Source organism: Amblyomma americanum, chromosome 3 (assembly GCF_052857255.1).
Source record: "Amblyomma americanum isolate KBUSLIRL-KWMA chromosome 3, ASM5285725v1, whole genome shotgun sequence".
NCBI lineage: Eukaryota > Metazoa > Arthropoda > Arachnida > Ixodida > Ixodidae > Amblyomma > Amblyomma americanum.
Window position 1 is genome coordinate 59,132,307 of NC_135499.1, and position 12,100 is coordinate 59,144,406.

General features: G+C 47.6%; 1 protein-coding gene across 1 annotated transcript in view; it reads right to left on the reverse strand.

Moving 5' to 3' along the window:
• LOC144123748 (uncharacterized) overlaps positions 1 to 12,100 on the reverse strand; it is a 117,819-nt gene that overhangs the window by 58,340 nt on the left and 47,379 nt on the right. Inside the window, exon 8 of the mRNA XM_077656514.1 lies at positions 594 to 823. Within this exon, the coding sequence (XP_077512640.1) occupies positions 594 to 823 (230 nt within the window). The remainder of the gene's footprint in view (positions 1 to 593; positions 824 to 12,100) is intronic.

Sequence of the window (12,100 nt, forward strand, 5' to 3'; positions counted from 1 at the left end):
AAACTCGGTTTGTTCTCCTAGATTGCTGAAGAACTACGCTTCAATCGTGGACCAAATATTTTTATACTTCAATCGTAGACCAAATGCTTAAATAAATCAGCTCTGAGCATGCCTGTGTTCGACTTATTCATTTCTGTTGTCCTGGCATTTCCGCTTAGTGAAACAAATGATATTAGTTTATTACAGGTGCAAACTGTGTTATACACGCAGTGGGTGCACGTCTGTGTATTGTGTTCACTTTCCGGTCAATCTGAATCACAAGTAATGATTCTTCGCCTGGGTTTACGGTGCGTACACGTAGCATCAGCCATATATAGTTACCCGACTGTGAGAGCTATTTCGTCTGTAGACTTCGTATTGCCGGTTGCAAAAATAGCACCCGTTCGGGTGTCCAACAGCTTGGCAGCAAAGATTTTATTTATCGTTCCGACTGTTGTGTACTCGTGCTGCCGTTTGTGGAGACACTACCCTCCACACAATGGCAGCAATAGAAACACATTTTGGGATTACTCGTCAAACATTTGGGCAGTCCTCCTAAACAAATTTCCATAACGAGCGGATAGAGGTTCAAACAGATTTAGAAAGAAGGTCACCTGCGCGTCATTCAATATTTGCGGCAGGTCGCTCTCCCGAAGGTGCTGGTCTGTGAGGGCCAGGCCGTGGGCGTGCGTGTCCACCAGCAGCTGCATCAGGCCCCGCGTCACGGCTTGCGGACCCAGCTGGCCGCCGGGCGACGAGTGCAGCACGTTGCGTTGGATCAGGAGAAGCAGCGCCGCCCTGGTGGCCCTACGCATCTTTTCCATCACGTCCCTCTGTTGTGACACTGGAAGGCAGTGAGCGTGTAGCAACCTGTGAGCTTGTACTGAAGCTCGGGACGGGTGATGAGTCTTCTAGCAGAAAAATTAAACAAATGCGGTAATGAATTGCCGTTTACTCAGCCAGAAATCTGTAGAGAATGATGGGCTAGTGGTATGCGTCGTATCAGCAAAAGATTCTCGGTTCTCTGGGAGATAACTCGAGCAATAAAACATCGTTAAGCCTGCCAAACTCACCGAGACGGCTCCGTGGCTATAGCGTTCGCCTGCTGATCCTGAAGCTTCGGGATCGAATCCCTGCTGTTCACCATACCCGGTCATAGGAGAATCAGCAATAGAGGATTGGCGCGCAGAACCGCACCGGGTTCCTCCCTTGCGTGAGTGTATAGCAGGCACACCCAAATGTTGATAGATCTTGGGGGAAAAGTAAATTTTAGAAGAGGTTTTTATGGGGTGTTGCGCAATAACGAATCGGAAGTGCTGCCATTAGTCACTGTCTAAATCTTTTTGCGACAGCTAAGCAGATACCAGCCGCCGAAGCAGTAACTGTGTCGGAAAAAGTACCACGGGGCGTCTCAGGGTGAGAGATTACCTCAACGGAAATTCCGTTGCCCGAACGCTAATTTCCATAAGATTATCGTCTGATTGTCGGTGCAACATTGAGCTCTGATACCGCTTCCCACAACGCCTTACAGTGGAACGCAAGCCACGATCAGGAGTGACAGCATGCACGTACAGCAGTGTGACCTCAACAAAAAATTCGGTACTGATAACAAAGAGCCGGGGACGCGGCGCATTTTTTCGAGCAAGTCCCCCCCCCCCCCCCCCCTCCGCTTGTGACACTCGAACGCGATGAAAGTTCAGCATCCTCATATTAGGGACTCGAAGCACAAGTTCTGTGACGTTTGTTTCTGGGCTAGTTGGACATGCATGTTACGCTTCAAGAAATAAGGCGCTACAAAACACACGAGATGAGACAGAACGACGATAAAGGCGCAACTTTGACGTTTTACGGGCCAATGCCCGGCTGGGCGTCTCACAGGCCAGTTTTGGCGTATGTACACTCACGTGCACACTAGGCCTTCCTTTGCTTGCGGTCTTCGGTTCGATCGCGTTCCCGCGGCATTTCACGGACTTCAGGACCAGTATCATCGGCATCGCGTCCTGTCTCGTATGTTGTGTAGCGTCTTATTTCTTCAAGTGTAACACAAGTTCTGTATTCTCTTGCTGCAAAATTTTCTTCATCCCCGATTCGCAATTTTTCCGGCCTCCCTCGCCCACACCTCACTTCATCAACCCTTTCTCATTTCGCCCATCCCTCCTAAAAAAAAATTACCCTCTTAAATCATGACCCTCTCTTTCAAGAATTTAAATCAATCAGTCAATTCATTTTCTCGTTTTACAATACAGTTGGAGGGGTTGTAGGGAAAAGCTGCCAATTAGCAGCTCGACGAGTCAAGTTAGTCTTTGATACTGCCAAGGTATGCCTATCCAAAGAGTAATAAAGCCAGAATACAAAAACTCAACGCGCCATTTTGCCCAAAAAGTTTTTAACTGATCGTGCAAACATTTTATCGCTCGAAAAAATAAACATACATGCAAAAGTACAGGCATCTTGGAGCATAAGACGAACACGCTCATATCGCTTGGTTTATGCTGCCGTGAACTTCCTGGCGGGGCACTTCGGAAAAAAAGGCATTTGAGTAACTGAAGAAGTACAAAATTTCCAGGTGTGCCATTTCTATTGCTTTAACTATTTAAGCCAGTCTCCATCTCTACTTTAAGAGCAAGAGACACAGAACAGCTTGCCGCCTTGGCGCATTAATAAGCGAAAGCTGATTGGCATTAGCGGCCGCGAGGTTTTGAGTGCCAGGCCCATTTCGACGTTTCAAGGGCCAATGCCCGGCTTCGTAGCTTGTATGCGTTGCGTGCCCCCCTGCCACACAGAGGGCCTGTGTTCAGACAGCAATGCCGGCGAATTTATTTTTTCAAATGGCCATTTTCATGCGGACACGCTCTGGTGGCAGGTCCTGTACACGCCACTCACGAGACAAGAAAAGCTTTCGCATTAATAAGAATAAAAACAGGAGGGGTGTCCGTATGGTAGGTCTGCCGAAGTGTTTGTGCCCATTCAGGCGCAAAATACTTGGCAAATTAGTTCGAGCGTTCTCATCGCAATGCAGGAAACGTTTGAATGTGTGCGTTCCAAGCCAGTACTGAGAGGCGTCCTATATACAAAGGGAAAGCCGGCCCAATCTTTAGCTAGCGTGCGCGACGGCCGCTTTTCTTGTGCTTCTGCGCTATGCGACGAAGGAAACTTGAGGAAAGCTCAATATTAAGCACGGGCCTAAATAGTTAGCCTCTGCTCAGATTTGATATTTTCGCAATTTTGCTCCGTCATAAGTAACAGGAGCACGGAAAATGTGGCCGTCCCTCAAGCCACCTGTGACGATTCCCCAATGCAGCAGACGCCAAGGACACCACAGGCGCCTTCTCAGCGGCACCCAGCTAAACGGGGAAAAAAAGAGAGGGAAAAGATAATAAACTCTCCCCCGCTTTTCAAGCAGAGGGGCCAGTCTGACTCCCGCCAGCAACGTGTACTCGGGGCGCTTTTCCCGCGCCCTCGATAGGGCATGTCGGTGGCCCGTTTCGGCATTCGCTTCTAAGCTCACCCCTTTACAATACTATAACAATTCTGGCGACGAGGTGAAAGTTTTCCGGCATCGCATCATCTGCAACCATGCCGACCTACGGAGCATTGGAGCCATTCCACGGGCAAGGAGGACCCTGGACGGAGTACTTGGAGCGAGTCAAGCTGTTCTACGACGCCAACAGCGTTCCAGAGGAGAAGAAAAGGTCCGTGTTCCTGACATGCTGCGGGTCCAGTATACCTACTCCTTACTACGGAGCGTGCTGACGCCTAAAACTCCAGATCAAGTCTCTATCGACGAGATATTCTCCGTGCTTTCGGGCCACTACATTCCTAAGCCTTCCGTGGTGGTCTGCCGCTTCAGATTCAATAGTCGCTCTCGCCAACCGGAGGAGTCTGTCAGCGACTACACCGCATCACTGAAAAAGCTTTCAGCAAACTGTGTGTACGGCACCTTCCTTCCTGACATGCGGCGGGACAGACTCGTTTGCGGCATTAATGACGCGTCAATGCAACGACGCCTGCTTGAAGAGCCAAACCTGACGTTCGAGTCAGCAGTCAAGCTTCTAATTGCAATGTAGACGGCTAAAAGAGACTCAAGCATGTTGATGCAAGCTCAGTGCATGATCTAAGCGCAGACAGTTCACAGTGCGATAAGCAAGCAAGCAAATGAAACAGACGATAAGTTGCTATCGCTGTGGAGAGCCGCACTACGCAACAGTATGCCAGCACGCCAAATCCCGGTGCAACGCATGCAGCAAGATTGGGCATCTGGCCAGAGTATGCCGCTCAAAGGCTGCCAACACGAAGCAAAAGAAAGTGTTAAGGAAGCACAGTACGCAAAGGCAAACAAAGCAGCCAGTTCACAGCCTTGAGGACCGTGGAAATCTTCCTGAAATCCCGTCACTGGTCTACGAGACGTGGCAGATGAACAGCGAGAAAACAATTCCTCCGTTTGTAGCAGTTTTGCAAGTCGCAGGCAGGCCTCTTAGAATGGAGCTAGACACGGGGGCCAGTGTCTCCGTAATAGGGGAGACCGCATTCCAACAGCGGTTTCCCGAGCTCTCAGTAGAACCATCAGACGTAATTCTGAAGAGTTATTGCGGAAGACTGACAGCCGTTAGGGACAAGGTTACCGTTTCAGTCCAGTTCGGACGAAGAGAGGCAACATTGCCTTTGTTTGTAGCTCCGGACCAGCGTCCAACCCTTGTCGGACGAAACTGGATCAGTGCGCTTCAGCTCGACCTAAATGACGTCAGATCCGTTGACTCACTTATGAGCGTTGACGAGCTGCTTACTTGCTACAAAGAAGTATTTTCGGACGGACTAGGAACATTCAAAGGTGTGAAAGCCAAACTTTTAGTCAAGGAAGATTCACCTCCAAAATTCTTCAAACCACGAACGATTCCTTTTGCATTGCAAGACAAAGTTGCAGAAGAATTGCAATGAATGCAACGAGAAGGGGTACTTACACCCGTCAGAAACGTATGAGTGGGCAGCCCCAATCGTTCCTGTGCTGAAGAAAGACAGCCGCGTGGGCATATGTGGCGACTTCAAGGTCACAATTAACGGTGCCACAGTGCTGGAAAAATGTCCTGTGCCGCGAGTTGAGGACCACTGGGCGAAACTTTCAGGTGGCAAAAAGTTTACGAGGCTGGACCTGAAAGACGCTTACCAGCTGATAGAACTTGACACGAGCTCACAGAAGCTAGTGACCATCAATACGCCTCAGGGCCTCTTCCAGTACAACAGACTACCTTTCGGAGTAGCTTCAGCGCCGGCCATATTCCAAAGAGAAATAAAAAATTTGCTACAAGACATGCGCCATGTCACCGTGTACTTTGATGACATCTTGGTAACGGGATTGGACGACGCAGATCACTTGAGCAACGTAGCCAGTGTACTGCAGCGTCTACAGGAAGCAGGCCTCAAGCTCAAGCTAGAGAAGTGTTCATTTCTAGAGACAGAAGTTGAGTGCCTGGGCCATGTCATAAACGCAGACGGACTGAGGCCAACACCAAAGAAAATAGAAGCTGTCGTGAATGCTCCATGTCCCAAGGACGTCAAGCAACTTGAAAGCTACCTTGGACTCATTAATTGTTACAGGCGTTTTCTGCCTATCCTTTCGACAGTTCTCCGGCCCTTGAATCTGCTACTTACAAAAGAAACTCCTCGGAAGTGGACAAGCGTAGAGGAACAAGCTTTCAAAGAAAGTAAAGTTCTCCCGACTTCTGCGCCGGTACTACATCATTTCGATTCTTACAAGCAAATCGTTCTCAGTTGCGACGCTTCACCATACCACCCAGCATCGAACGGAGCAGCGGAACGCGTCGTGCAAACAATTAAGGGGAAACTCAAGAAGGCGGCGCCTGGAGATTTCCAAACAAACATCGACAGGATCCTGCTTTCCTACAGAACAACACCGCACGCCTTCACTGGGTCCCCTCCCGCTGAGCTCTTAATGGGCAGGCAGCTGCAAACGCCCATTCAGCGAATGCACCCCGGCCTAAGGGCGCATGCGGACTTCAAGCAATTGAAGCAAAAGATGCGCTGCGTCAGTAACGCACGCAGAAGCTTTTTGCCTTCGCCCGGCGAGCCCGTCTTTGTTAGAAACTTCCGACCAGGCCAAGCTTGGATTGCCGCAACGGTTCGCTATCCCACAAGTTCTTCGTCGCTTCAAATAGAACTCGAAGACGGAACAGGCACGCGGACCACGTGCGACCGCGAAGGACGCCCGGCGTTCTCTCAGACGACGAGGAGCCTCTTCCTGCAGTGGCAGCGACAACGGACACGGAACAGCTGTCCCCACCTCGCTGCTCATTAAGCACCGAGCCATCTACAACAGCCTCGGCGCGGCAACAGCAGGTCAAGTGCGGCCCCTTTGCACCCCTAGCTTCGCCGGTCTACCCGGGTCCGGAAGCCTGTTATCTACTACGGACTGTAGAGGCGTAAACAAGACACGGCTCGTCCCTAGTGCCGTGCAGCAGGCTTCACAACAAAGGGAGGGGTGTGACGATTCCCCTAGGCAGCAGACGCCAAGGACACCACAGGCGCCTTCTCAGCGGCACCCAGCTGCACGGGAGAAAGGGAAAAGATAATAAACGCTCCCCCGCTTTTCAAGGAGAGGGGCCAGTCTGACTCCCGCTAGCAACGTGTACTCTCGTTTTACGGGGCGCTCTTCCCGCGCCGTCGTTAGGGCATGTCGGTGACCCGTTTCGGCATTCGCTTCTAAGCTCACCCCTTTACAATACTATAACACCACCTAAAGATTGAGCCGGCTGTACATACATTGCTGCCAACCAGCTTTGCTTCTTTAATGCGAGAGTTCTCCTCATGAAACGTTCCTGCTTGCGATGCCTTCGTTCAGCTTCCTGGCTGCGTTATACAAGCAACTTCAATATCGTAAACGCCAAGTGTAATTGAATTAGATTCTATGAAACTACCGGAGAGCTAGCTTCACTACGAGAGACTTTGTTTGCAATATTCGTTTTAATCCAAGTGTCAATGTGAGCGTCTTCAAAGAGCGTGTTCAAAAGTGTGTGACGGGTTTTTGGTTTCGTGGGGTTTAACGACCCAAACCGACTTTAGCTATGAGGAACACCGTTGTGGAGGGCTCCGGATTATTTCGACCACCTCGAGTTCTTTAACGTGCGCTGACATAGTCCAGTAAGGAGGCCTTTAGCATCCCGCCTCCGTCGGAATGCGAGCTGCCGTGGCGGGAATCGAACCCGCGTCTTTCGGGTCAGCAACCGAATACCGTAACCACTGAGCAACCGCTGTGGCTACAAAGGTATGAGGAACGTTGTGCCGTTAAAGACAAAATACAGGTGACTTCCTAACGCTTGGATAACGCCAGAAATAATTCGTCTTGACAGGAAAATGGAAGGTTGAAGAAAAAGGTACCAGATGCTAAATTCAGTGTTACCTACTCACATTCACAAACAGATAGGAGAGCTGGGCTCTCGTATTAGGGAGTCAAAGCACAAGTTTTCCAATTTAACTCTGCAAAATTCTCTACAAAAGTAGCCAAGAATGTGTTGGAGGCAGTTGGCGCTCCAGGGTGAATCATGTGACGCGCTGGAATTACATCATGGTGAGACAGACTAAAAGTCCTTCATTGGTAATACATGAAACAATTTTTTTCTGAGTGCCTGCACTAAAGACGATGGAAAGCCAATGCTTGAAGATCCCAATACCCGGAAGACATATCTCTATTTGTTGAGCGAACTTTTGGCCGGCTTGAGTTAAATGTTAACAAAGGTATTTGTCCCGGCAAAATTTTGAATGCGTTTTTAAAATTTATGCAAAATGGCCAGTACAGTATTTCTCATTTCTGAAAATTCCATTTCAAGAAATGCAGTCCCTGGAGACTGGCGAATTAGCAAGATAATAATTATAATAAAAGGCGCGGATTCGATGTTAGTATATATTTACCGACAGGGACCTCGAAATAAGACAGGGGGGCAAGGGTGCTGGTCGACGCCTCCCCCCCCCCCCCCTAACATTTTTCCAGAGGGGGCCGCACCCCCCTTGGAGTTCTTAGTGGGCGCTAGTCAGCCGCTTAAACAGTTTCTTTAGGGAGCCTTTTCATTGTCTTCCTGAATGCTGGAGTGTCGTAACCACAACATGACAGGTTCCATCAACCTTTGAACATGAGAAATTAAGAAACAATAAAAATATAAAATTTATTATGTAAATGAGCGTTAAATAAATAAATAACAAAAAAGCTCGAAGACGCCCCCCCCCCCCCCCCCCCCCAGCTCAAAAAAAGTTTCGGAGTCGAGTCCCTGTTTACAGACCAATTGCACTTTCACCAACCGTGTTTAAAGTCTAAAAACATGTCCTTAAATACATCCGAGGGTTATTATCCGGAAATAACAATCTCAGCGATTTTAAACATGAGTTCCCGACGGGCCTTTAACGGTTACGCAGCTGGCACAAACCACACATGATCAGTGCCAAATTTGCGATAGTAGGGGATTCATAAAGTGTGTCATAGAAAACTAGCACTGAAATAAAATCATTCCTAGCAAAGAAATAATATTGTTGACTGGGTAGCGGCTTTAAAAAAACACCAGCAGCTTATGAGCATTGACTTGTCAACAGTCAGAGCAACAAGAAGACATTTAAGGGGTGACACAGGACTCCAACCAGGGGCAACTTTTATTCTTAATTTATATCAACAACACGATCGAATGTTGCCCTGTTAGAGCTAGACTATGTGCGGATCACTGAGAGAATTATACGGAATTGATACCAGCAGACGATCAATAAATCTTAAATATATATTTTTCCACAATTAATGATTGGCGTTCGCAATTGCGCACGTCCTTAAACGCAAACAAAACGGTAGTTACATTCGTAACACACAAACGTGAGCCCTTAGACCTAACCTGCACAGACATTTGCTAAGCCGAGTAACTAACTGTGAGAAAATCACCGCTGGCGAACAATGGCCAAGGACAAGATGTGGACACAACTGCGACAAATCTAATGACTTTATTTTCGATGACAACCTAACTGCACTTTTTATATGGTGACAGAGACTTTACAAGCAAAAGAAGACAGAGATAAGCGTGCGCAAGGTTCTACAAAGGTGAAACAAGGCAATAACCATACGAGTCGTCACCTTTTTAAACGTTACCTACACGAAAAGCAGAAAACTTGTGGGGGTTGAGGAGAAGGGCAACAATTACCCGCCGCGGTGGCTCAGTGGTTAGGCGCTCAGCTACTGATCCCGAGTTCCCGGGTTCGAGCCCGACCGTGGCGGCTGCGTTTTATTGGAGGCAAAACGCTAAGGCGCCCGTATGCTGTGCGATGTCAGTGCATGTTAAAGACCCCCAGGTGGTCGAAATTATTCCAGAGCCCTCCACTACGGCACCTCTTTCTTCCTTTCTTCTTTCACTCCCTCCTTTATCCCTTCCATTACGGCGCGGTTCAGGTGTCCAACGATATATGAGACAGATACTGCGCCATTTCCTTTCCCCAAAAGCCAATTATTATTATTAATATTAAGCGAAGGGCAACAAGCGAAAAAGAAACGAACAATGCAAGATTTGTAATAAAAACACTTAGCAGCCGCCGCCGTGGCTGAGTGGTTACGACGCTCGGCTGCTGGCCCGAAAGACGCGGGTTCGATCCCGGCCGCGGCGGTCGAATTTCGATGGAGGCGAAGTTCTAGAGGCCCGTGTACTGTGCAATGTCAGTGCACGTTAAAGTACCCCAAGTGGTCGAAATTTCCGAAGCCCTTCACTGCGGCGTCCCTCATAGCCTGAGTCACTTTGGGACGTTAAAGCCTCATAAACCAAAACAAAAACACTTAGCTGCAACAAACAGAAATAAAACTGTGACAATGCAAAAGTGCAAGAAATAAACAAAAAGAAGCCTACAAACTACACAACTAAGAAGTGACTGGGATAACAGCTCTAAAAAAGCGATTGAAACTAAAAATCCGCGCAAAGCCTGAGAGAAGATGAAATACAAGAAAAACCTAGAGGTCTTCTTAACTATCTTCTTATAAAAGAAAATGCGATAACATTTCGCAGTTGGCCCACGCCAACACACCACAAACGACCCTCAATATTTTAGAAATAGGCCCACCCGATAAAATATTTCAGGGCATGAATTACTGGGCGGATAACGGGATTACGGTCTAAAATGAGGCGCATTCGTGGGGCTTATTGTTAAATTAAAGACGATTTGTTAGTGTAATAGTGTAGAATAGTACTGTAGTGGACTACCGCGTGCTACGATGGCCCGTCCGAAGAAAAAGACGACTCGCGCCAGTTTACGCGCAGTGTGCGGGCAGAGGAGATTCTGCGCAGTCGGCGCACACTATGGTTTAGACCTGGCTGAGCGGGCCTGGTGAAAGATAATCGTGGACACCAGGCAATGATGTCTGTTTGATTCTCCTACGCCACAGTAGGACGGGTTAGCACAATCTTATATAATAATTCAGTGAAAGGTAATCGAACATTTTAGTCCTCTAATTTTAACATTTGGCGGTGATGATGATTGCATCACGCTTTCGACCAATCCGGTAATTTCTTTGGAGTGAGAACTTGTTTTTTTCAAGACGAAAACCTGAAGACAATGGCATTAAGACGAAGTGTGTCACATGTGTGACAACAAGAAAATGCGGCCTAAGAGGATGCGCAGGGGTATAAAGGCATAATGGTTTCAATCCTTCCAAGGAATAAAGGTGGCTTGGAAACAAAATAACACGGTCTAGCTGGTCATACAAACAGGCCCGAAAACCCAACCTATGTTCAGAATCATATCGAGGCAAAGAGGAATGCTATGTCTTTCCAACAAAGCAACTGAAAGCGTCCTGGCGACCCCATCGTTTAGCTTGTTGCCCTATTGGTTTGGTTTATGTGGGTTTAACGTCCCAAAGCGATTCAGGCTATGAGGGACGCCGTAGTGAAGGGTTCCGGAAATTTCGACCACCTGGGGTTCTTCAACGTGCACTGACATCGCACAGTACACGGGCCTCTAGAATTTCGCCTCCATCGAAGTTCGACCATCGCAGCCGGAATTAAACCCGCGTCTTTCGTGTCAGCAGCTGAACGCCATAACCACTGAGCCACAGCGGCGGAATTTGTTCCCCTATTGAACACCCCAGCAAGGCCACAGGGTGTTTCTTCATCTCCTGTCCTCGTCCATTTTGCACAGTTTCTATTGCATAAAAACATCAATGCGCAAGACAGACCACTCGCGTGTCCTGCATGTAACCTGTGGCGATGATTTTGCTCAGGTAGTCGGAATCATGGCCTTTTCTATTGAAGAAGTCAACGCTAAATGTCAGGAGAATGAAAGGCTTTCCACTCTGCACTGCAATGACTGCAGCATAAATAATAATCTAGACCAGCTTAGTGTACATTTATCGCAACATTCTTTTCAATACGATCTTACTGCTGTAACAGTTAACCCGCTTGAGAAAGGAGAGATACCCTGCATTGCTGATTACACAACACTACCTTTACCGAGACAAAGCACCGCACAAGGTGGTGGCGTCGCTCTTTTTATTAAAATCAGCGTAGATCATCAACAGCTCACTGATTCCTCCCGAAGTTCTAAAACCATGAAAGAACTTTTTATTCGCCTTAACATAGATGCCATACGAGGCGTAGTATATCGCCCGCCAATCTTGTGCACAAGTCAATTCATATATGTTATGAAATCCATTCTGGTTGCTCTGATGTATTTTAATATTCCCTTAGTAATAGTTCCTGATTTGGTGATTTCAATATTTGGGCATCAAAGGATGATTGCCCCAATTATATAGTTTTGTTGGAATCGCTCAATATCAACAATGTTATCAATGTGCCCACTAGAATCGCTCATGAGTCTGCAACAATTATTTAACGCATTTTATGCAATCGCAATAAGAACGTCTGTGCTGGTATTTGTAACCTAACTATTAGTGATCACTGTTCCACTTTTTTATTCCTGCCATACTTGAGTCTCATTTCCAATTGTAATCACCGTACCGACATATTTTTTTCAGGTGGACTACGCACACATCAGACATTTACATGAATGTGTTCATTTCGAAAATCTGTATTACAGAGACGTTCATAGAGAATTTGCTAACTTCGTAACTACTATTTCTAATGCCATTACCAAGTAAACG